The 26,540-nt window shown below is 38.2% G+C and overlaps 3 protein-coding genes across 7 annotated transcripts; 2 read left to right on the top strand and 1 right to left on the bottom strand.

Moving 5' to 3' along the window:
- The first annotated feature begins 233 nt into the window (after positions 1-233).
- il4i1 (interleukin 4 induced 1) lies at positions 234-8,853 on the top strand. 2 transcript variants are annotated; one of them, XM_047821013.1, is made up of 9 exons: positions 234-343; positions 1,318-1,376; positions 3,821-4,032; positions 4,834-4,946; positions 6,550-6,751; positions 6,841-6,909; positions 6,995-7,131; positions 7,624-8,404; positions 8,698-8,853. In XM_047821013.1, the coding sequence occupies exons 2-8, from the start codon at positions 1,346-1,348 to the stop codon at positions 8,378-8,380; spliced, it is 1,521 nt and encodes a 506-aa protein (XP_047676969.1). In that variant the 5' UTR covers positions 234-343; positions 1,318-1,345; the 3' UTR covers positions 8,381-8,404; positions 8,698-8,853. The 2 variants fall into 2 exon arrangements, with proteins under 2 accessions (XP_047676969.1, XP_027029761.1); XM_027173960.2 differs by having other exon boundaries at positions 7,624-8,853.
- A 1,987-nt stretch (positions 8,854-10,840) lies between these two features.
- sdhdb (succinate dehydrogenase complex, subunit D, integral membrane protein b) lies at positions 10,841-15,220 on the top strand. The gene is made up of 5 exons (XM_027173961.2): positions 10,841-10,859; positions 10,997-11,093; positions 11,786-11,902; positions 13,630-13,780; positions 14,129-15,220. The coding sequence occupies exons 2-5, from the start codon at positions 11,045-11,047 to the stop codon at positions 14,292-14,294; spliced, it is 483 nt and encodes a 160-aa protein (XP_027029762.1). The 5' UTR covers positions 10,841-10,859; positions 10,997-11,044; the 3' UTR covers positions 14,295-15,220.
- A 514-nt stretch (positions 15,221-15,734) lies between these two features.
- Positions 15,735-20,297, bottom strand: LOC113660454 (testis-expressed protein 12). Of its 4 annotated transcripts, none has more exons than XM_027173962.2 (5): positions 20,142-20,297; positions 19,646-19,721; positions 17,058-17,178; positions 16,850-16,901; positions 15,735-16,214 (listed from the first exon to the last, which is right to left on the bottom strand). In XM_027173962.2, exons 2-5 carry the CDS (start codon positions 19,715-19,717, stop codon positions 16,070-16,072), a joined length of 390 nt encoding a protein of 129 aa, XP_027029763.1. In that variant the 5' UTR covers positions 19,718-19,721; positions 20,142-20,297; the 3' UTR covers positions 15,735-16,069. The 4 variants fall into 4 exon arrangements, with proteins under 4 accessions (XP_027029763.1, XP_027029766.1, XP_027029764.1 ...); XM_027173965.2 differs by having other exon boundaries at positions 17,067-17,178; positions 20,142-20,295; XM_027173963.2 differs by having other exon boundaries at positions 19,646-19,739; positions 20,142-20,290.
- Between the last annotated feature and the right edge of the window lie 6,243 nt (positions 20,298-26,540).

Genomic DNA, 26,540 nt, shown 5'->3' with positions numbered 1-26,540 from the left:
ATCCACTGTAGAGGTATACTGGGTGATTTCTCAAGAGTTCAACAAGTTTGTAAATAATCTTATTCTAACGAACATTTTAGGATTTTTCAGGGTGCATGCTCAAACTGAAGTACTATAATCTCCCTGTTTTTGACGCATATCAGCGGTGACAATTTCTCAAGTGACCTGATTATTTCACACCGAAAACCCCGTGCATGCATCCGCTTCATTTCTGTAACAGATTTTTGGAGAGGTGACATAAAACGACACAGCTCCGACCATGCTTTCGATTTGACTCGAATAAAAAGCTGAGCTGCAGAGAGCATTTATTCACTGTCTCCTCCTGGGCACAGCAGCACGTCTGGTAAGTGAAACTAATCCTTTCACCAGCGGTTTGTTTGTTTAACTAGAAGTAGATATTTGGTGTCAAGCCTGTACATTAAAACATGGTCCAGAACTCATAATTAAACGTGTAATGGAATATATTTTTTTTATAAGCGGTAGAAAATGAATGAATGAATGAATGAATATAAAACTAAACTTAATTTTTAATAATAATAATAATAATAATAAGAAGAAGAAGAATATTAAGAATAATAAGAATAAGAATAATAAGAATAATAACGGTAATAATAAGTATTATTATTATTATTATTATTATTATTATTATTTTTATTATTATTATAAAATAATGCTTACTGTGATCGTTATGGGTTCTGAATTTTCTTTTCTAAAAGGATAACCATGTTATAGTTTTCTACACAAAACCTTAAAGAAAAAAAGCTGCATTACGACAAATGCGCCTACGTTTTAAACCATGATCCAACAAGGATAAAGTCATAATGAATTAGAGCAGGTATGTTAATAAACCAGAGAAGTCGCTAATCTGATTTGTTCAGTATGGCTGAACTTCGAGTCTGTGTGGGAAAATATTCCTTACAGAGTTTCCATAACTGTGATAGTCACTTTGAGTGCACAACCGTTATCATCATCATCATCATCACTATCATCATCATCATCATCATCATCATCATCATCATCATCCCCTTTATCCTTGACTCTAAATAACATCTCGCATCTTATTTATTCTGCTTATGAAAAAATGACTCTTTATTACGCAAATGTGTGTTGTGTCAGATATCTAGGGTTGAAATGTATACATTAAAATCTTCACTTGACTTGAAATCTGACTGTTAAATGAAACAGATTCGTTTTGTTTATTTAGGGGACGTGTTCATTCATGTCCCACTTCATCTTAAATGAAAATTCCAGCTTGTACACCATAAGTTTCAGTTTTCTATTTCTCCGAGTGAGTAGTCTGATTTCACTTCTCACTAGGTTTCTGTTTACTGAGTCAGTCAGCACCATGTCTCCAGACCGTTTCATCTGTTGCTTCTGTAAGTATAATAACTTTCTTTTTTAAAGCATTATTAAGTTATTATTATTCATATTTTTAAACTGTGCCTTTGTTCATTTTAATTCTAGTGTTCTATTTCACCTCCCTTTAACTCTTCTACATTTTGCATAGTGTTATAATCTGTGTTCTAAATATAATCAGTGTTCTAAAAGAAAATCCTAATGGAATATCAGATGGCCCTGCAGGATGTTTTTTTCATTTTGAAAATTTTATATTATTATTGTATTTTATAGGAAATGATGTCTGTTGTTGGAACGTTAGTGGAAATTACAGTACATTACAGTGGGAGTCTCAAAAGATTTTCTATTTTCAATTTCTTTTCTAAGACATAACATAATATATAGCAGAAATGCACTTTTAGTATGCTTAAAATATCACATTTAATTTCCATATAGACCTAAATAGGAACAAAAATGGATCCTGTAAATACCCTGCTGGATGTTAATGTCTTGTCCTATATGTCAATTCCTACAGATGTCTCATAGGAATAATTCCACAATGTAAAAGAAATTCTAAAAAGTATCCTGAATTTTCTTATTTGAATCCTTAAAAGGTCAAACTGCAATGGAGGTTAACTGGGATTGTATAACACATGATCTGTCTAGACATACTAACCCATAATATTCAAGTTTTAAAACTGATTTATACATTAAAAAACATATGCAACACAGCATGATTACACAAGAATTCACCCCATTAAAGTGAATACTCTCAATCCATGCCTCAGAAGTCAGAATTTGGTTAAAAATATAATCACCCAAATTGTTCTGCATATTCTTCTCATTTAGTCTTGTAGTGATTTAAATCTGTTTACAAGTGGAAATACCTAGACAATATGGCTATAGAATGAATAGAAGCACAGGCTTGGACATGCTTGAAAAGGATCAGATAAGACCAACGGTAGTATAAGAGAACATAGACATTAAAAGATGACTGACATTGTTTAGTGAAGAAATACAGGTTCTACTGAGCTTACCATAGAGTTTTACTAAGCACCGTGTTGACATCAGAATTAACATGGTGCAAAGTTTTAAATATTTCAGTTGCAAAATGAACTGTAAGTGTCACAAAGTTAGAGTTGATGACACATAGTTGTAATAACACAGTGTCATGTAGTCACATGGGTCTGTCTCCAGCTTTGATGTCTTAAGATAAAGACTAAAGTCCAACGGTTGTGTCAATATTTTCACAAGAAGGTTTACAGTTATTATAGTTATTCATGTTTTATTCATCGACGTATCTAGATCTAGGAAATTATTTAGGATCTAAAAATTCAGACCTACACAATAAATAACACCCATAAACTGATTTTAGATTTTGTTACCTCATTCGTTGGCTTGTGTTCTATTCATTCAGCCACAGTGTAATGGCTTAATTTGAACTTTAAACTTCAAAACAGTTCCTCCAGTATTTGGTGCTTTTGTGAACACTAACATTAACAGAAGCAAGCAAGCTCCACATCATTTGGATCTTTTTAAGTGTTTTTTTAGAATTGCTGCAGATTTGTCACAGGAAACATTGTGATATCATCAGAACATTCCTTCAGCGAAACAAACATGAGCACAGCTACCCAAGAAAGTATTTATATATATATGTCATCATTGGTAGAAGAAACCTGTGCTTGTAATGTCACCAAATACAAGTAGGTTTCTGCCAAAAAAGCACAAACACAAATTTTGGGGGAAAAAAAAGAAGTCACTGCATTTCTCTATGAAAAGAAAGCTCTATGAAATCCTGAAAGGATTAAAGGAAGCTTGGTGGGGTGCTTGAATCACAAGGATCCCTGAGAACATGCTAAGTAAGACCTGGCTAGTGATCTGTCCTTGTTTGGTGGTGTCATGTCGACAAAGATGCCAAAAAATGTACTGATTTCAGCTGATTCTAAAAGCCACACCAGACAGCTAGAATTACATTGCAGGCAAACCTAAACATATAGCCATAGTTTATCACAGCAGATCAATAGTTTCATAAATAAAAACAGTGGAGTCATTGAGAAGAAGAAGAACGAGGGGCATAGAAGCCTTTATTATCGCCACATATACATTACAGCACAGTGAAATTCTTTTCTCCACATACCCCAACTGAGGAGGTTGGGGTCAGAGTGCATATGCAGCTATGATACAGCGCCCCTGGAGCAGAGAGGGTTGAGTGCCTTTCTCAAGGGCCCAGCAGTTGCAGCTTGGCTGTGCTGGGCCTTGAAACCCGATCCTACGATCAACAACCCAGAGCCTTAACCAGTTGAGCCACCACTGTCCCTTTAAAAAATGTATTTAGCATTTAAGATGTATGCTTTCAACTTTGTGACATTAGACACCTGTCTCACAAAATGAACTATAGTAATTGTGCTATATAAACTCACTACACAAATGAACACTGTTATGAACGGCTTCCCATTTTACATTTCTGACTGAATATTTTTTGCAGTATCTGTTGTGTTTCTACTGTTCATCGTCTTGCCTGCCAGTGGATATGAAGATCCTATTTATAAATGTCTTCAAGACAATGACTATGATGAACTTCTCAAGATAATCAACAAAGGCCTTCCACCAGCAAAGACCCCTCATCGTGTGGCCATCATTGGTGGGGGCATTGCTGGACTTACTGCAGCTAAGTACCTAGAGGATGCTGGGCATAAGGTAAATGTATGAACCATAGTTTTATATGGATTACATACAGTACATTATGCTTATATATAAATTTTGGCTTTCCTGCATAAATTACCAATTATCTTGTTACAATTCCCTCCACCGGTTCTAAATAGTATATGCGTTCTGATGTAATTTATTTTTAGATTGCTGTAAAACCCTCACACACACACACACACACACACACACACACGGTACACACAATGGTTCTGCTGTTGTTGGTCTGCTCAGTCAACATCAGCAATATCTGTGTAAACTTTTTGTCACAGGATCCACATCACTGAACACCACATGAATTCAATAAGTGTACTTTATTAAACACACACACACACACACACACACACACACACACACACACACACACACACACACACACACACACACACACACACACACACACACCCTGCTCATTCTCTGCAATTAGTCTTCCCATTAACATTCACTGGCTGTTCACAATGACATGCTTATATGTGTTGTATGGAAAAGCACAAATGATGTAATGCTGGACATCAGCTTATAGAATCTTGGAAAATAACACAATATAAGGATTTAATAATTCCCATGATAGTAATAGTGAGTCTTATTTTGAAGGCACTTTCTGAATTAACCTGTTTGACTTTTTTTCCTCTGTCTTCATGCTACATACTGATGATTTTCCTCCTCTGAAACACATGACCCATTATGACTACCTTTATTCAACTGGACACATCATCATTATAGCCCTCAGAAGCTTTGAGTTTGAATTTAAACTTTCAGAATTCACACATGGATAATGATTAAACCCTTCATTAGGTTACACTCATAGAAGCAAGTGGTCGAATTGGTGGGAGAATTACAACATACAGGAATAAAGAAGAGGACTGGTATGCAGAATTCGGTGCCATGAGGATCCCAAGCTTCCACTGGTGAGTTAATGTTTTATATTACAACCCTGATATCTGTCAAACAATCACTAGGATCAAGTATTCGGCATATAAAATCAACTTGATGTATCTTTTTTTTTACTTTTTTAAATACTTTTACATATACATATAAATGGAATGTGCTGGACGTTCAGGCAAAAAGACAAAACTCTTTCACCTTACACACCAATCAGCTGTAACACTGACAGGTGATGTGAATGACCTTGATTATCTAATTACAGTGGAAGCTGTCACGAGGTGAATTATGTTAGGTAGTGTGTGAACAGTCAGTTCTCAAAGTTGTGTGTTGGAAGCAGGAAAAATGGGCAAGTGTAAGGATCTGAGTGATTTCAACAAAGGATAAATTTTGATCACATCTCTAAAACAGCAGGTCTTGTGGGGTCCAAGTGGTCCAAGGAGGGACAACTGCTGAATCAGCTGGGTCATAGGCACCCAAACCTCAGTGATGGACATGGGGAATGAAGGCTACCCCGTCTGGTCCGATCCCACATGAGAACTACTGTAGCACAAACTGCTGAAAAAGGTTAACGCTGGCTAAGACAGAAAGCTGTCCGAACAAACAATGCATATTGCAGCTTGCTCTGTGTCACTGTAAACTGGTCAGGGTGTCCAAAAAAGCCTACAATGAGAAAATGAGCATCAGTACCATAGAGAAATAGAAAATAGTAGAAGGTAGTGGCCTCTTTGAGCAGGATAATGCTGCCTGCCACCTTGAAAAAACTGTTCAGGAATGATTTGAGGAACATCTGTGGTTTGTTCTGGACAAATAAGTTCAATCCTTAGAGGTCTTGGTACCACAACTGTATTTTCATGTAATTTTAAAGTTATGATTTTCTTTTGTAATCATACATTTGGATGATCGTTTTTAAATTTGGCCCCAGGAAAAATAGATGCACTAATGTTATCAGCCAAATATGAAAAAGTAATTAGGCAACTTTGAAATTACATGAAAATATAGATGTTGCCTACAGCAATGGACTTTTTTATTTGGCAGCTAGGGGCCCTTTTAACAGTAAATTTGCTGTAAGATCATACATAAAATGTGCAATAATATTTTGCCTATTTAGCCTTAATTTATTACATCTCTCACATGACATTTTTATTCAAATTGGTGTTTTTTTTTAGCTCTTTAAATGAGATTGAATTGAGAAAATCAAACTGATTAAAAATGAACTCATCTTAGCTAAAGGTCAGTTGGGCATGGTGACTTAGATCTAAGCACATTTGGGGTTTGGGGAATTCCTGCCTCTGCCCTGTATGGGAGGAGTTTGCTTATTCTCCATATGGTTCAGAAATGTTTTTTTCCAGATACTCTGGTTTCCTCTCCCAGTCGATACACGAGTTGTAGGCCGATTGGCATCTCTAAATTGTCTGTAGTGTGTGAAAGAGGTGTGTGCATGTGAGAGTGTGTGTGTGTGATTGTGCCCTGCATTGGGCTTTCACCCCATCCAGAATGTCCATCGCCTTGTGTCACAGAGAAACACTCCAGATTGTGTAGTATATTCTGTATAGAAAATGGATGGACGTTTAATGGCGAGTTGTAATTTTGTAATATTTCAGATCATACCTTCTTTTTTGTTTGCAGGATTCTCCGAAATTTCACAGCAAAGCTGGGTCTGAAACTGAACAAATTTATTGAAGAAGACATAAACACTTACTATTACGTCAATGGCCTCCTTCACAGAACCTACAAAGTGAAACAGAATCCTGATGTGCTAAACTACTCCGTAAGTGATCAGGAGAAAGGAAAATCAGCCAGCGAACTTTTCAACCAATCCTTGTGGAAGGTCAGTAAAGGGGAGCAGATATTTCTTTCTTTGTTTTTTTATTACATGTTCTGTTAACCTGATTTAAAAAGATTTCTATTGTTTTGTAGATAAGAGAGTATCTGAAGTCACATGACTGTGAAACAATGTTAAAAAAGTATGATGCATACTCCCTCAAGGTAATGAATATAGACCGTAAACTATACTACCGTAAATTCACTCTCATGCCTTTGGTTATAAACAGCCATGTGTTTAACTCGACAGGAGTATTTGGTGAACGAGGTTAACATGAGTAAAGGAGCCTTGTGCATGATTGGAGACATCCTGAATGAGAACAGCTTCTACTACATTTCTCTCTTGGAGAGTCTTTACCTGCAGGCTGATGTAAACGATGAAACAACGTAAGTAGATTTGAAGAAAATGGGCATTAGCACTGGACAAATCGTTAATGCAGTGATAAATCAGTGATTATTATATTTATCAAGTTGTTTTATTCATATTTTCAAGCAGGTTTTGTAAGTTATTTTGCAAAAGTAGACTCTTTTCCTTAGAGGTTGAAAAATTTATTTACGCCTGTTTTGTGGTGTCCGTGTTCAGCATTGAATATCTTTGTCTTGTCAAACTTTAAGATACTGTTTCAAGAAGGTTTTGAAGGTTTTGAGGCATATTTCAGTTTTTAATCTATTAGTTATATTTCATAGAAATGTTTCTATCTTTAAATGTTGATATCAAACCTATTTCTGCCCTCTGAGATGCCCCAAGTGCTTGTTCATATGATCTAAAATTTAGTTGCTATAGAAATGATAACATGTTAAAGCACTTTGTGATCAATCAGTTATGAGAATTAAACTTTGATGTAAATGATATGTAGTTTATATTATGTTCTTTTCCAGATATTTGGAAATCACAGGAGGCTTTGATCAATTACCCTTAAAGTTTTATGATATCCTCAATGCCACAATCCTCCTCAACTCCAAAGTCCTAGGCATCAGTCAAACAGATATCAACGTGACCGTGTTTTATGAAGAAAAGCACAGCTCGCTTTTGACCCAGCAAACATTTGACTACGTCTTGGTGACGGCTACGGCCAAAGCAACTCTATTTATCAACTTCCAGCCTCCTCTCCAACACTGGAAGCTTGAGGCCCTGCGCTCAGTGCACTACGCTAGCTCCACTAAGGTTGTGCTAAGCTTTAGCCGTAGGTTCTGGGAGGAAGAAAATATTTTTGGGGGTAGGAGCATTACAGATTTGCCCTCACGCTTCATCTACTACCCCAGCCATAGTTTCAATGGAAAAGGAGGAGCTCTTTTAGCCTCCTACACCATCTCGGACGAGGCGGCGCTCTTCCATGGAATGTCCGACGACGACCTGAAGCTAGTAGTGCTGAACGACTTGATTAAGATCCACGGAGTGTACATTCAGGATCTTTACACTGGAGGTGTTGTGAAGAAGTGGGGGTCAGATCCTTACAGCCTTGGAGCTTTTGCTATCTTCACCCCATACCAAAAAACCTACTATGGCGAAAATCTGGCTAAGAATGACGGTCGGATTTATTTTGCTGGAGAACATGTCAACATGCCTCATGCTTGGATTGAGGGTTCTATGAAATCTGCCCTCAGAGCAGCTACAAACATAAACAAAGCTGAATAACAAGAAACTGAGCAAATTTTAATTGTAATTTTTTTTTTACTTTAATATATACACCAAATGTCTTTGGATTTCTCACCCACATCTTTGTACCTGCAATATCAAACTGAGTATCTTATATATATATATATATATATATCTTTTTAACTTAAATGTAAATGTATGGAGTTATCTTAATACTGAATTATTAGCTTAACATTCTGAACTTAAGATTTTAACTGTTGGTCTTATAATGAATCTGAATATTGTTTCTTGTCACATTTTTTTCCACCTGTTTAAAATTATTTTGAGGGATTTGATGGTTATTCTGGTTCCCATAGATATCTACACCTAGATGTCGCATTCGCTACGGCAGTTCATTGGAACGAATGCGTCAATAGAGCCACCATCTTGGAACAGGGGACCCCCTCCTCTTTAATGCATCAGCGTCAATGTAGGCAAAGGTCTTACGGAAATAAAATCACCATAAAGCGTCATGAATGCGATTTTCTTTTTTTTTTTTGGTTCATTCGAATGGTCAGACATGTATTTATCATTGAGTCCATAGAAAATTTAAGGTTTTGATATTAAGATAATCTACTTTTTCAAAATATAATGCATAGTGCTAGTAGGTCTAAGTTTATTAGTTACATTCTTCCACTTGAGTAAACTTCAAATGAACAGTCGCTACTTACCTTATAACCTACTGCATGCAACACTGCTACAATGGTGTGACTATATATGTTAATTTAAACATTTAAATTGTATTGGTTTTTGTTTTGGTTTATTTAGTATCCCTGCAACAACACTACCTTACACGGTTTCTTCCTTAGACTTTTGCTCTGCAGTTGCAGAGTATGACATGGTGTTGTCTCAACCTATGAAAGGTACAGACTACCAGTGAAATTAAGTTAAAGTGGTGGTTGTCTATGCCATCTTGAGTCTCAACAATGTGATCACGAAGACCAAATAGGTCCTCAGAGCCTACTTCTGCTTTAGATTCAGAATCAGATTATATTATTTAATGCCATGTCAGCAATCAAAGCTATTTTCATCGCAAAAATTAAATTACAAAAACACAAATATGATATAAATACAATAAAAACAAAACAAATATAAAACCATGTTATACAATTTGTTTTTTTAAATCAACATATGATAAAAAAAATCCCAAACCTTTTCAGGCATAATATCATTAAATATGTCCTTAAGTGATAAAAGAGCATTCTGGTTGTTTTAAGTCCAGCACAATCTAATAAAATATGTTTGACAGATAAGGGAATCTTACAAAACATACATAAAGTTGGGTCTTTTCACCTTTAAGGAAAAAAACATGGGTCAAAAAACATGGGTCAATTTTTAATGTCCTTATTAAGAGCTTGAGGAATCTATAAACATTGTCAAAAACTAATGGGTAACTAGCATGGATTAGCTGTGATCGTTAACCAAAGACTGAAACAAACCAACGTAATCAGAAATATAATTTCATAACATTCAATATCATAAAACACATACTCATTTGTGAAGTGTAATCCCTTGCTGTCTGGTTTTTAGATTTCGAACATCCAAACGCAGCACAAATGTCTGGCATCATGCATGAATTTGAAGTACAAGACACCTGTACCAAGATGGCGGAGGTTTTGACGCATTTTTAGAACCCCAAGGTGACAGTGTTCCGACACATTTCTATCATAGCCAGTATTACCTTTTACAGATATTTGTGCTAGAAATTTTGTAGTTCTGTTGGACTAGGCCTGACCTTCTGACCTTCACTCCCCATGCTCATCAATGAGCCCTGAGAGGCCATAACACTATTGCTGATTCACCAGTTGTCTTTCCTTCCTACTTTTGGTCGTGACCTCTGCTACTGGGAACACTATATAAGACCTACTGTTTAGTATTTGCTCTGATCACAATTTGGTCCTTGTCAAAGATTTCTACACTTGCCCATTTTTCCTGCTCCCTACACATCATGAGAACTGACTGTTCACTTGCTGTCCAATATTTCCCACCACTCGACAGATACCAGTGTACCGAGATAATCAACGTTCTTCACACCTGTTAGAGGTTTTAATGTTATGGTTAATCAGTGTGTATGAAAAATACTCAGTTTAATTTTGAAAGAAATTGTCTATAATGTTGCATAAGGGATCGGTTAATTTAATAGGTGTAGATATCTATGTCTGGTTCCAAGCATTTTTTTTTTTTGTTTTCTTCTATGATAGCTTCGATTTAGCTATAGGGCGCCATTTTTATCTCTCTAAGATAAGATAAAATAAATAAATAAATACAAATAAATAAATACAAAAAATTCCTAACTTTAAATAAAAAATGCAAAAAAATGAACATACTACGGCAAAAAAAACAATAAAAGTTTATATTTGAAGAATATCCTTTCCTTTCTTTTCTTCCATGCGTAAATTACGCTTTAAGGTTGACCTATCCAATATGGCGCCGCCAGTGCCGTATCGTCTTTTTTCTCTACACTAAGACCAACACTTCCGTAAGCATCACTGTTTAAATTAAACGCATAGTGCTGTGTTTAACACCATGTCTATTCCGATACCGTGAGTGGACTCATGAAATATAATGGTGTAGCGTGGCCTTTAATTTTACGATGCAAGTTTTCCCCGATAACAGAAAGTACTTCCGGGTGAAACACGGTGACCTTGGCCGCTAGTGATCATTATGGCGGCGCTGGTGAGGATCAGCTCTGTTTGCAGCAGGAGTTTTAGCCGTGAGTTTTGTGTTTAAAACTGTTTGTGGTGATTTCAGCTAAAAAAGCGATTGTGTGTTGGGTGTTAATTAAAGTTGTTTTTCTTCTAAATCGCTCAGAGCCTGGAGTGTGTGTGTGTGTGTGTGTGTGTGTGTGTGTGTGTGTGTGTGTGTGTGTGTGTGTGTGTGTGTGTGTGTGTTAAAGCAAATGTCAAACGCAGTCATGAATCCTGAATTCATATAAAAAGCATGCAAAATATTGTAGAATTCTTAATCTAATAAAATATTTTATATATATTCATGTAATATAATAAAATATATAATATAATAAAATGTGTAATATAATAAATATATCATATAATATAATACAATACCTGTAGATTGTTGTGTTATAGTTATTATTAATAACTCTTGCAACACGCACGCAACGCACCCTTATTTATTTATTTATTTATTTATTTATTTATTTATTTATTTATTTATTTGCATGTTTGTTTTTATTAAATTGTCTCTGAGTGTAACAGATTAAAAGTAAACGCAGAACTAATTATTTGATCAGATATTTGTGTAAATTTTTTTTAATATTCAATTGACTGAGTTCTGTGGGGTTTTTTTTTGGTCATTTGTCTGTAACTCTGTATACAATACAGCACAGCTTGTTTTGGCCAGATTTTGTTCTTTAACACTCCTGTTTCCTCTGCTGTTTTCCTCCAGCTCTGTTATTCCGCAATGCTTCTCTCATCAGACCTTTGGCAGGACAGAAAAAGAACCTGGACCAGGATCACTCGTACTTTCTCTCAGCCAAAATACACATGACACCGGCTTATTATGGTAAGCAGTAACACGTCATTAACAGGTAACAGCAGGTTGGTACAGATTTAAAGAGACCTGGCCAGAAGTCTTACGCATCATGCATTTCATGGACTGCTTTATTTTTCTTCTCCATCCTTGTTTAGCAAACAGTGTTTTAGCATGTAGATTGTTCTGATTCCAGTTCTGTTTCCGGTTCTGTTTCCTGTTAGGGTTGTAACTCCATAAACAGGGTTTGTGGAAAAGCTTTCTCATCAGTTTCCTGAGAAATGGCTGTTCTTCAGTAATCAGTAATTGTTCAATTTGTTCAATTTCCATTTTGTTGCCTCATATCCAACGTGACCATACAGATTAACACATGACGGTTAAGAGTCTTGCTCAAGGACCTGACTATGGAGTCACCGACTTCTGACTAGGAAGAAAAACACAGAAAACTCCTCGTTGTGCAGTTTTTATTCTAGAAAATGACCTTGAGGTCAGGAAATAACAAGGTTGCTTAATATTTTGGATCTTTTTTAATTTACACAATTATATGAAGCAGACTTTTCTCTTGTCACTTGTCCAGATGGTGTTTTCCGTGATAAAGACATAACGACATAAATTGTACAAACACCAAGAACAAATGTTTTTAAAATAAGTGCTGAAAAGACATCAGTGATGCGTCACATTTTACATATATATAAAAATAATCCCCTTAAAAACTGTGGTTCTAAGCAACTAAATATCATTGATTCTTGTTGTAACGCAAATATTTTTAAGAAACTGTAAATTGTGTACAGACTGCAGAGAGAAATAAAACAAACTAAAAACCAAAACCTACAGATTTTTACTGATTTTAATAATCATTCAATTAAAACGTAAAACCAGCTCAATGTAGTCAATATTTCAACACGCGTATTCACCTGCTAGTCATCTTTCCATATATATATATATATATATATATATATAAGAAAAAACAAAACAAGATATTTATACAGCATTAGAACTTTTAATTTGACAGTAATTTTTCTTACATTTTGTTGGATCGTTCACTTTATTAAAATGTGTCTGAAAAGGTACTCTGTCATAATATGTGTCCGTTTGTCTTTTACTTGGATGTTTTTTTTGTAGAGATTTGTTCTCCTTGGTAAATGACTTTAGTTGCCCAGGTCAATAACCCAAACAATTTATAAGCAACCTTAACAATAAGAGAAACAGGAGAAACTCATGGCTTATGATCCAGCATGGAATCCACGCTTACAGCTAACACTTTATTACAGCAGCACATAAAGCAGCGTTTTATCACAGTATCGGTTGAGAAACAGACATACGGACACACTTGTCAGGTAAATCTCTAACACTGACTGTATAGTTGGCTCTTTTGTGAAGATAAATTACACCGTACAGATGTACACACCGTCGCTAGTTCATGAGCATCCATGATTCTTTCTTTTCTGTAGTTTGAATATTCAGATGTCAAAAATGTAAATTCTGTCACACATTCTGACTTCAGACATAGTTACTTCAGAACTAAAGCGAATATTTTAAAGTCGAAAGAAAATTTCCAAAGATTTTTTTGTGCATTAGGCTTTCGTGTTCAATTTATCGGACCGGGAATTAGCTTTCGACTGCAGAGCCACTGTGTGGCATTATTTAAAAGCCATTTCTGGTGTAGTTTTCTCTGAAAATGAACTCAAATCAGCTCTTTTATTAGACTTAACGTTATTTTAAGTTCTTTAACGAAAAGAACCATCACTGTTTTCCCACAGCTGGCTCTGGGACTAAGTCTGCCTCGCTGCACTGGACAGGAGAGCGACTCGTGAGTGTAATTCTCCTAAGCATGGGTCCTATCGCTTATTTCTACCCCGGTCCTGTCATGGACTTCTCCCTGGCTGCTGCACTCACGCTACATGGCCACTGGTAAAGAAATCCCCTCTCTGGATTATCGTGGTTATTTCTTGTCACCTCTGATATGTTAACTTCTAATGCTGTTTAAAAACCAGACTTAAATTTTAAGTAATTGTTATATTGGTATTATACACAAACAAGTTTGGGGATGTAATATTTGAAGGTGTAGTATAATAAGGACATTTCTAGAGCAGTTATTTATCACCACTATACTGTATGTGACAGTATGCGGTGGTGTGATTGTGTTTAGTGATGTTTTCATTCACTCTTTTGAATTGTCCAGTTGACTTGAGTATAAGGTTCGAATCGTACAATTTAAATGACGGATTGTTTGGTCATCGATCTGAATTTCTCTTTCAGGGGATTGGGCCAGGTTGTGACCGACTACGTTCATGATGAGTCGAAGATCAAGCTGGCACGAGCGGGCCTCTTTATTCTGTCCACCGTTACCTTTGCAGGTCTATGCTACTTCAATTACCACGATGTAGGGATTTGTAAAGCTGTGGCTCTCCTCTGGAGTAAATAGACGGACTGTCACAAAGGGTTTGTGAACGTGGTTCGGGTCCTGAAGTTTTTTTTTTTGTTTTTTTTTTCTCCCCACAGTTGATTGTATACATTTGTGGGTTTAAATGTAAATTCTATAAAATATCATTTTGACTAGTTGCTGTTGATTTAAACTGAATATATTTTCTTCTTAAATTCTGACCGCATGTACTGTATGTGAAGGGGGTTCTGTGTTAGAGCTCATATCCACACTTTCATACGAAAAGCTTTCCTATGGATACCGTGGGGAAAAATCAGCATACGCTTGTTTCTGTTAGTCATCTATTCTGCATGCCAAAACCCAGATAATGTTTGCTCTTTGATTTATTGAATTATTTTTCTATGTTGAAAACACTCACATGAAATCCTGTCCCAGGTTCTGTTTCACATCCGGTTGTCCTGAAGGAATCCTTTCTGATTGCAGATTTTCTGGATACAACGATAAGATCAAAAGTCGTAGTTGTTATTTTTTTTTGGTTTTTGATGATCTATCAGTCAGTCAGTGACAACCATGGATATTCAATGTACTGACTTTAAAATCTACTACAAAATCTGGATTTTTTTTTTAAGCCTTATTTTTGTTGAAAGTCAGCTTTCATGTATAAATTGTACATGGCCTTAATTCTGTTGCTGTTGATTTTATATTTTAATATCTTGTCATTTTTCTGCATCTATGGTCAATACTGTAAAACACCAGAGCTCTGTGTGTGCGCGCGCGCAAGCTAAGACATGAACGTGAATGATGTCAGTCTGTCGCTCAGTGTTATTAATCGGCTCCATCGTATTCGAATGCGTTAGTTATCTTCGGATAAAGTTGTTTGTCTTTGGACTCGCTGAAGTAGTGAGTTTTAAAGACCGAGTGGAAATAACCTTAAATTCTTAAATAAACAAACTTGTGCAAAACCCCAACTGGAGATAACTATTAAGTGTGACTTTTCCTCATTATAATCATCTAAGACAAGTTTTCTTATTTATATTTTCTTGCAAATGCAAAAAGGGGAGCAGGATATAGTCTAATTATAATAATGTTCATGTAAGGTGTGATAGTCTGCCTATATGATGAAGGATAATGCAGTTTTATTCTCCTAATTTAGCGAGTGAATGTACACTGTTATGCAATAATGAGGAACTTGGATAAAGTGCATTTACATTGTTCTGCTGTATCACTATAGAGCTTAGATCCTAAGATACAGTACACCTTCATGCTATGACCTACTCGTATAAAATTAATAACCTTGAATTATACAATAATAGGCAGTGAGCTGTTTCTCGAAAATTCATTTAAACTTCAGGAGTTTTATGAGCGTCTCTGGTCCGTTAAATTCTAAATGCGGAGGACGTCGTAACCGTCACTAAAGTTCTTTTACCCACAAAGGCTAAAAAAGGTTCTTTGAAGTGGTGAGAAATAAAAATGTTGAGCAAAGAAAGAGAATGTCATGTTTATTATTGACAGCACATTTGCATCAAGCAATCCACAAATCTCTTAGAACAATCAACTCCAAACTAAAAATGAATTCTGAATAAATATCACTCAAAGTGCTGCTACTACAATCCACTGAATAAAGTCATCCTTTTAACAAGGCCTCCAAACAGATTAATAATATCAAAGTAGGTTTAACACCTGAACATAACAAATATTATTAAAGAATTACAGAAAAACTTGCCATGAAAAACAGGAACTTCCACAATGTTCAGAGATCAAACCTGAAACTAAACAAGGCTCCAATACTCTAAATGAATGAATTATCTGTCTGATGACTAGCCCTGTAGTTTGTCTGAAATAATAGCCAAAGCCTGTCTCAGGTGTTCCTTCTTTTCCTTAAGCTGTGATTCCAGGTTCATGGCCTCGGTCAGAATATCCGTCAGCTCCTGGATCTGTGATGCATCCACGGCAGCTCTCTCTCTGCAGATACGTTCAAATACAGGCAGAAGCCATCGGGTCAGTGACGAGCAAACGAGTGACTGTACAAAGTTGTTGCCATAAAGGAGATACTGAAGATTATTGTGTACGTGTCTATGAGGTACAGAATCATTACTAATGCAAGACGTGCTAAAACGACTGGCGAGAGGAAAAGGGGGAATAATGGAGCGTCTGTACAGACGTGTGTGCACCACAGTGACACAAATTATGGAGGAATGTCTCAAATGCCTTTTACAGGTTTACTAATCTGAGGCTACTCGTATATTTCACGGTGTGGTTGAATGCTTGAATCTGATTGGTCAGATGGTGTGCATTATTTGTGTGCACAATTCCAGCTGTAGATGAACAATTATTCTTATTGTTGTTTAGATAGTAACAGCTCAGTTATGCCTAGTTGTTTAACAAAGTAATTATAGTATATTACTAAATAGTAATAAATTATACAGTAAAACTGCTGCCAAATCACTGAGGTATAGCAGAACTGGATTATTCATCACGTGTCTACTTATATCTGTACGTCATTTGTAAAAGCCTCTAGATTTCATTTAGTTTGAATTAAAATGATTTTAATAGAGCGGACCATTTACGGAGTATCTGGTCTGATAGATGTCACCTACCTCAGCACCTCTGAGTATTTTGAGAACAGGAGATTGATGTCTCTGACAGCATCTGAATATGAATAAACAGGCATTTTAAAAGACCGAGTAGCTCATTGGTCATTGTGTTATTTATTTAAGCAAGTGTTCAGGAATCTACACACATCTCAAAGCATGAGATAAAAAAGAGAGAAATGCTTCTTATTAAATATAACAGAAACGCTTATACCGTCTGTACCTGACCATGCTGTTTCAAACTCATCGGCTCCATCCGCAAGGAGTGATTTAGTACGAGACGCCTTCATCTTCTTTGCTGGAGAATCATTACCAAACCCAGCTGCATCTTCAGCCTATAAGTAAACAGCACATTCAGCTCAAAACACAAAAGTAATGTGATTTAAATGGCTATTGATTTAAAATCAACTTTAGTGCAGTTATGATACCGAGACCACATTTTATTATATTTTCTATTTATTAAGAGCGATTCTGAATCTTGGCTGAAGCAAATCCTACTTCACCCAAGTTGTGTATCGTACTTATGTGTAACAATCTCTATGTTAATGTATACACCTGCCGATACTAACATTTTATTAATTCCTTCAGTCATCTGTAGTAACGGCTTTCACTGGAACAATGTGCATCAGGCAGGAATACAGACTTTTTCTGTATAATCTCAGAGGATCACAAAGACACACACATTCCCAGATTCAAAATTCTGCACAGCCATTCTACCTACTGGCATGGTTTTTTGTTGGTGGGAAGAAATCCACAAGACCATGGAGGGAACATGCAAAACTCACAGACAGTGACTGGATCTTGGGTCTGTACCAAGGACCTTGGAGTTGTGAGGTGACAATGTGACCACTTTATAGCCTATGTATGTGGACACCTGCGTTCCACTAGATTTGTGTGTTGCTGAAGGGAATATGATTTTCATATTTAACCAGGCACTTATGTCAGAGTTTTAGTTCATCCCAAAGGAGTTCAGTAGGGGTTGAGGTCAGGGATCGAGCCACTTGAGTCTAGACAAACCGTTTGGCTTCATGGCTTCATGGGGCTCAGGATCACTGTCATGCAGGAACATGTCTGAGCTCCTTAGTTCCAGTGAAGATAAACCGCAATCTTTTGGCCATATAGCATATTTTATGACAAGAAAAGTACACTTAATTTGTATATTTGGCATTAAAAAAGACTAATTATTTGCTTTTTTGTATCTGATAAAATGCGAGTAAAAGTAAAAAAAACAAAACAAAAAAAAATGTTTTTTCTAGAAAACTATTATTATTTTGGACAAATCCTAAGTCATTCATTTACTCTATCCCGAAAAAATAAATAAAAATGTAATAAAGTAAAAAAAAAAAAAAAACATCGTGATGCAACTAAGCAACATTTGCACGACTGCTATAGTTTGCACTTCTGCTAGATGCCAAACTGCATTTCGTTGCTGTCTACCTGTACAATGCAATGACAATAAAGTTCTATCTATCTATCTATCTATCTATCTATCTATCTATCTATCTATCTATCTATCTATCTATCTATTTTTCACGTATGCATAATTAACACAGAGCAAAGCACTGCTGAGGAAAACTACCTAAAATTACTCCTCAGACTGTTGAACAGAGTAAGAGGTGTTTGACGTATTACTTGTAACTGAAATGCATATTATAGTTATGTTAAATACTTGTCTGAGTTAATTGGGAGTGTAAGAGATGTCTTAGTATTCATATTTTGATACGTTTTACACATATACAGCACTTCTTGTACATGACAGTGTGTAAACGCTTGATTATAAATGGATCTTCTCTTTAATGTTGCCACAGGAACAACTAGGGAACCTAACATCGATCTCATTCTGTCTACTGAAGCTGAAGTAACTCGCTAGTGTAACCATTAAATCTCGATTAAATCTCTTGCAGGAGACACAATACCTCCTTTGGTGATGCACAAGGAGTGATTTATGACAAAAAGTGAACCTTTACTGTATGTTCTGTGATTTTAGGGGCTGTGTTAATAAATTGGAATTAATTTTTCGATTAAATGATCATTTATTTTGCGTTAGGTGGCATTTCAGCCTGTTTAGCTGGATGTTAAGTGACCGCCCAATTAAATTACAGTATTTATACAGCAGAGGTCATTAAGACAATCTTAATTGTTATTAGTGGCTCTTGTTGTCTTTCTTCATGTGGAAAAGAAGAAAAATGGCAGACTCTTGATATTAAACCACCTCTAATACACAGGGTCACAGACAGCCCGGAGTCCTTCCCGAGGATGAGGATGAAGCAGGAGGCACACTAGACAGGGTGCCAACCCATCATAGGGCACATTACTCTACACGCACTCATGTTATAGACAATTTGGAGACACTAAGCAGGACACTTAGCCTACAGCAGGATGTGGTAGCCTAGTGGTTAAGGTGTTGGACTACCAATCGGAAGGTTGTGAGTTTGATTCCTACGTCCACCAAGCGGCCACTGCTCTGCCCCTGAGCAAGGCCCTTAACCCTCAATTGCTCGGTTGTATAAAAATGAGAGAAAATGTAAGTCGCTCTGGATAAGGACGTCTGCTAAATTCTGTAAATGTACAGCATGTGCCTTTAGACTTTAAGAGGAAAACCTGATGGAAACCCCTTAAGCATAGGAAGAAAATGCAAAGTCTACATTGAGTAGGTGTGAATCGATCCCCGACCCTGAGGCACGAGGCACGCGTGCCAAAAATGAGTCAAATTCCAGTTCAATTTTGTAAAAAACTAATACAGTTTGCATGTGATGTCCGAATTCTGTCCGAATGTCTAGTCTGATTATGATAATGATTTACCTCTGGCACTTTCAGCTTTGTTCCATTAACAACTGTCCCTCTCAATGTCATCAGTGATCCTTTACCAGTCATTGTCCTGTTTGGGAGAAGAACACTAAATAAAATAAAAAGCATTTATAAAAAAATAAATAAAATAAAAGGCATTCATCAGTTGCCATTCTATTCTACTGAAATAGATTTGCATGTAATACAGAATGTCTTTTTTACACCTAAAAAAAATGGACCCATTATTGGATACTGATTTACTGTCTAATCTTTCTTGCACTTGTATCTTTGTTTATATGAATTAGATACAGAAAAACAGGGCAAGGTATTCAATTAACAATCTTGAATTTAATATATTTTTTAATAGAAGAATGGCTTATGTTTATAGATTAATTAAATAAAACTTCAGCTAGCTAATTAGCTAATAGGCAAATTTTCATGCTAACAGCTAACGTTCGTGTTTGTTAAGGTAATTTGTCTCAAAATGTAGAAAACTCGACATGGAAATTACCTCAAAAATGTAAATATTCAACGTAAAACGTGAGAACTACTGACTAATATAGAATATACTCAGAGTTAGGTATTTAGCTGTAACTGGTTAAACTACTGGTTAACACCTGCCCTTTTAGGTGTGTCGGATCATTTGATTCAACTCACCGATAAGAACCGACTCTTACGGCTCCCATACAAATCAGTACCATTTAATATTAACCTGGAAACCTATTCAATATCCTTTGCCATATAGGTTTACATTTATTTGCATTGTATTTTCTGAATACGTATTTAAAAATAATCATTAAATTAGCAAGGGTTTAAATGAGTGCGTTGACAAACACAATTAGCATTCCTGTATTCATTTTAGTCTTATTTTAGTGTCTATGCCTTTTTTTAGGATTTATTTTGATTTATCCGTTCATTATTAACTTTAAGAAATAGCTCAAATGTTGAAAAGTGATCACATTATACAATACTAACTACAAGGCCTGCGTCTTCAAAACATAATGAATGCTCAAATAAAAGAACCGGCACAAAGAGCCGACTCCTTCGCGAACCCCCTATTTTAAATCCTAGTTTAACGTAAACATGGCTGTTTTATTTACCTTGTCTGTAATGTTAATACGCTGTTCTTTACTCAAACATGTCTTTTTAATTGATGAAAACTATGCAATCAATCAATCAATCAATAAACAAACAAACAAATAAATAAATGCCACATGTTTATCAATTGCCTGTTTCTCCTTTGTTTAATATCAAGTGAGATCTAATGATTATTGACTCAACTCCTCACTGGCAAATGTTGCAAATACTATGTAAATATAGATATATAAACTGAAACGAATCGCACGAGCGCTCGATTTGGTTAGTCGTTTCCACACTGCCCTACTGCATATAGCCGTGAGGGGGCGCTGTTAACCACACGACTGCAACGACTGTATGTTTCTTCCTTACAAATTTAATTTACGACTCTTAAGGTCACTTTTTAACTAGTTGCCATATTTCATCGTGTTCTCTATATGAGCAGTTTATTATTGCAGTGGTTGATCCTGTCATCCTTTGTAACATAATAATAATAATATTTACCATCATGCAATGTCTATTTATGACCCATATGTTTATCTGAAATAAACACAAATTTGTAGATGTAAATGCAAACAAGGAAAAACACAATAATGTGTATAACACTGTAACATGTAAGATAAGATAATATAAGGGATAAGATAAGAGCTTTATGGTCATTATACATGTATACCATATAAACTTCAATTGAATTGAATTCATTTTCTTTGTATAGTGCTTTTAACAATTCCCATTGTCTCGAAGCAGCTTTACAGAAGTATGGAAACAGAATATATATATGTATATATATATATATATATATATATATATATATATATATATACATACATATAGATATAAATATACATATATATATATACATATATATATATATATACATATATATATATGTATATATATATATATATATATATATATATATATATGTGTGTGTGTGTGTATATACACGTATATATACATACGTATATATGTATATATACGTGTATATACACACACATATATATATGAAGGAATGAGGATAAAAATAAAAAAACAAACAAAGAAACCTTGAGAGGAACTCAGACTCAGAAGGGAACCTCATCCTCATTTGAGTGACATTCTACAGTAAATAGTGTAAATGTAAATAATGTCCTTTCTACAATTAAAATCAGAATTTCATTTTTAGAAAAAAATCAACATAAAAAAGACCAGGTTATTAGGTAGTTTCAAAAAACCCTTATGAGTAAAGTCAAATCAAGGTCCATGACGTCGCCTGGTAAGGCGCAACCGGGGCCCCGTCCTGGAGCCAGGCCCGGGGTTGGGGCTCGCATGCGAGCGCCTGGTGGCCGGGTCTTGCCCCACGTGGCCCGGCCGGGCTCAGCCCGAAAGAGCAAAATGGGGCCGATCTCCTGTGGGCCCACCACCTGCAGGAGATACCGCAGTCGAAGGCGGGGGCCTCGGCGACCCAATCCCCAGACATGGAATCTGGCACTAGGGACATGGAATGTCACCTCACTGGGGGGGAAGGAGCCTGAGCTGGTGCGGGAGGTTGAGAGATACCGACTAGATATAGTTGGGCTCACCTCCACACACAGCTTGGGCTCTGAAATCCAACTCCTTGAGAGAGGCTGGACTCTCTACTACTCTGGAGTTGCCCATGGTGAGAGGCGGCGGGCTGGTGTGGGCTTGCTCATAGCCCCCCAGCTCAGCAACCATGTGTTGGAGTTCACCCCGGTGAACGAGAGGGTCGTTTCCCTGCGCCTTCGGGTCGGGGATTGGTCTCTCATGGTTATTTGTGCTTATGGGCCAAATGGCAGTGTAGAGTACCCGACCTTCTTGGCGTGTCTGGAAGGGGTGCTGGAAAGTGCTCCGACCGGGGACTCCGTCGTTCTACTGGGGGACTTTAACGCTCACGTGGGCAGTGACAGTGACACCTGGAGGGGCGTGATTGGGAGGAACGCCCCCCCCCCACCTGAACCCGAGTGGTGTTCTGATATTTGACTTCTGTGCTAGTCACAGTTTGTCCATAACGAACACCATGTTCAAGCATAAGGGTGTCCATCAGTACACATGGCACCAGGACACCCTAGGTCGGAAGTCGATGATCGACTTTGTGGTTGTTTCATCTGACCTCCGGCCATATGTCTTGGACACTTGGGTAAAGAGAGGGGCGGAGCTGTCAACTGATCACCACCTGGTGGTGAGTTGGATCCGATGGTGGGGGAGGAAGTTGGACAGACTTGGTAGACCCAAACGTACTGTGAGGGTCTGCTGGGAACATTTGACAGAGTCTCCGGTCAGAGAGATCTTCAACTCCCACCTCCGGCAGAGCTTCAACCAGATCCCGAGGGAGGTTGGAGACATTGAGTCCGAGTGGACCATGTTCTCCACCTCCATTGTCGATGCGGCTCTCGGAGCTGTGGCCGTAAGGAAGTAAGGGATGCCGTCAAGCTGAAGAAGGAGTCCTATCGAGCCTGGTTATCTCGGTGGACTTCGGAGGCAGCTGATAGGTACCGAAGGGCTAAGCGAGCTTCAGCCCGGGTGGTTACGGAGGCAAAAACTCGGGTCTGGGAGGAGTTCGGTGAGGCCATGGAGAAGGACTATCGGTTGGCCTCGAAGAAATTCTGGCAAACCGTCCGGCGCCTCAGAAGGGGGAAGCAGTGCCCTGCTCACACTGTTTACAGTGGGAGTGGGAATCTGCTGACTTCGACTGGGGACATCCTCGGACGGTGGAGGAGGCTCTCCTCAACCCCAGCTTCATATCTTCCACTGAGGAAGCAGAGGGCGGGGGCTCAGTTGTGGACTCGTCGATTCCCCAAGCTGAGGTCACTGAGGTAGTTGAGAAGCTCCTCAATGGCAAGGCACCGGGGGTGGATGTGATCCGCCCTAAGTACCTCAAGTCTCTGGATGTTGTGGGGCTGTCTTGGTTGACACGCCTCTGCAACATCGCCTGGAGGTTGGGGACAGTGCCTCTGGACTGGACTCTGTTCCCTATAGTTGGAACACACCTCTTAAACAGAGGGACCACCGGAGGGTGTGTTCCAACTATAGGGGGATCACACTGCTCAGCCTCCCCGGAAAAGTCTATGCCAGGGTACTGAAGAGGAGAATTCGGCCGATAGTCGAACCTCGGATTCAGGAGGAACAATGCGGGTTTTGTCCCAGTCGTGGAACACTGGACCATCTCTATACCCTCGCCAGGTTGCTGGAGGGTTCATGGGAGTTTGCCCAACCAGTTCACATGTGTTTTGTGGATCTGGAGAAGGCTTTCGACTGTGTCCCTCATGGTGACCTGTGGGGGGTGCTCTGGGAGTATGGGGTCCGGGGCCCTCTGTTAAGGGCTGTCCGGTCCCTATATGACCGGAGCAGGAGTTTGGTTCGCATTGCCGGCAGTAAGTCAGACTTGTTCCCGGTGCATGTTGGACTCTGGCAGGGCTGCCCTTTGTCACCGGTCCTGTTCATTACTTATATGGACAGGATTTCTAGGCGCAGTATGGGGCCGGAGGGAGTCCGGTTTGGGGACCACAGGATTTCGTCTCTGCTTTTTGCAGATGATGTTGTCCTGCTGGCTTCCTCAAACCAGGACCTTCAGCGTGCACTGGGACGGTTTGCAGCCGAGTGTGAGGCGGCAGGGATGAGAATCAGCACCTCCAAGTCCGAGGCCATGGTTCTCAGTCAGAAAAGGGTGGCTTGCCCCATTCAGGTTGGTGGAGAGCTCCTGCCTCAAGTGGAGGAGTTTAAGTATCTTGGGGTCTCGTTTACGAGTGAGGGAAGGATGGAGCGGGAGATCGACAAGCGGATTGGTGTATCTTCTGCAGTGATGCGGTCGATATACTGATCTGTTGTGGTGAAGAAAGAGCTGAGCCACAAGGGGAAGCTCTCTATTTACCGGTCGATCTACATTCCTACCCTCACCTATGGTCATGAGCTTTGGGTCATGACCGAAAGGACGAGATCCCGGATACAGGTGGCCGAAATGAGTTTCCTCCGCAGGGTGGCTGGGCGCTCCCTTAGAGATAGGGTGAGGAGCTCGGTCAATCGGGAGGAGCTCAGAGTAGAGCCGCTGCTCCTCCACATCGAGAGGAGTCAGCTGAGGTGGCTCAGGCATCTGTTTCGGATGCCTCCTGGACGCCTCCCTTGGGAGGTGTTCCGGGCATGTCCAACCGGGAGGAGGCCCCGGGGAAGACCTAGGACATGCTGGAGGGACTATGTCTCTCAGCTGGCCTGGGAACGCCTCGGTATTCCCCCGGAAGAGCTGGAGGAAGTGTCTGGGGAGAGGGAAGTCTGGGCATCCCTGCTTAGACTGCTGCCCCGTGACCTGGCCCCGGATAAGCGGTAGAAGATGGATGGAGATGGATGGATGGATGGATGGATATAAGGTAGTACTCAAGATCCAAAAAGAAGCATTTCATGAATAATCTAGCTGGTTTCAGTGGCTAGATTAACAACAAAAAAGAAATCCGAACACACTATTCTATCACAGTTCAGTAGTGAGGACTTTATGAGATTCTTCACTGATAAAATTGAAAGCATCAGGAACAAAATAGTTGATGTTCACCATAGGAGAGAACCTTGTGACCCAGTCTCACCTAAAGCTATACACTCACAACTACAGTGCTTTACAAGTACATGTCAGGAAGAGTTAGATAAACTTATTACTACAGCTAAATCAACAACTTGTTCTCTAGACCCCATTTCAACTAAATTATTGAAAGAAGTGTTACATAAAGCTGGTGAGCTCTTCTTAATATTATTAACTCCTCGCTGTCTTTACGTCCCTATATCTTTCAAGTTGGCAGTTATTAGGCCGATCATTAAGAAACAGAATTTAGATCCCAACGAACTATCAAATTACAGACCTATTTCACATCTTCTGTTTATGTCTATAATACTAGAAAAGGTTGTGTCTGTTCGACTGAGCTCCGTCTTACAGGAGAACAATATCTTTGAAGAGTTTTAGTAAGGTTTCAGGCCCCATTATAGCACAGAAACTGCACTTGTGAAAGTTACAAATGACTTGTTCCTAGCTTCGGACCAAGACTGCAAGTCCCTATTAGTTCTACTTGACCTTAGTGCTGCATTCGACACTATAGATCACAACATTCTCCTAAATCGCTTTCAAAATTACGCAGGTATTCAGGGACAGACTTTAAGCTGGTTTAGATCCTACCTGTCTGATTGACACCATTTTGTAGAATTAAATGGTGAATCCTCCAGTTTGTTGCCAGTTAATTATGGGGTCCCTCAAGGATCAGTTCTAGGACCTCTGCTTTTCACGATATACAGGCTTCCATTAGGGAACATCATTAGAAGACATGGGATTAGTTTCCACTGTTATTCTGACGATACACGGTTATATCTCCGTATATCTCATCAAAACCAGATGAAATAGCTAGCTAAATTGTCCAAATTAACTGAGTGTGTTAGAGAGATAAAAGATTGGATGAGCTGTAATTTTCTGTTGTTAAACTCTGGAAAAACCTGCCATGAGACCAGGGTGTTATATTAGACAGCAACTTGTCTTTTGAAAATCATCTCGCCCATACTACAAAAACAGCCTTCTTCCACCTTAGAAATATTGCCAAGCTGAGAAACATCCTATCTGTGTCTGATGCTGAGAAGCTAGTTCATGCATCCATGAAGTCTAGACTGGATTATTATAATGCATTACTAGGTGGTTGTCCTGCATCTTTAATAAATAGGCTACAAGTTAGTCCACAATGCAGCTGCCAGAGTTCTCACTAGGACAGGAAAATATGATCATATAACCCCAGTTTTATCATCTCTACACTGGCTACCTGTTAAGTTTAGAATTGATTACAAACTGCTGCTACTTACGCTGCTACTTACTCTT

The sequence above is a fragment of the Tachysurus fulvidraco genome, chromosome 11 (genome assembly GCF_022655615.1).
Source record: "Tachysurus fulvidraco isolate hzauxx_2018 chromosome 11, HZAU_PFXX_2.0, whole genome shotgun sequence".
In the NCBI taxonomy this organism is placed as follows: Eukaryota; Metazoa; Chordata; class Actinopteri; order Siluriformes; family Bagridae; genus Tachysurus; species Tachysurus fulvidraco.
The sequence above is the reverse complement of the archived record's forward strand: the minus strand, read 5'-3'. Positions and strand labels throughout refer to the sequence as shown.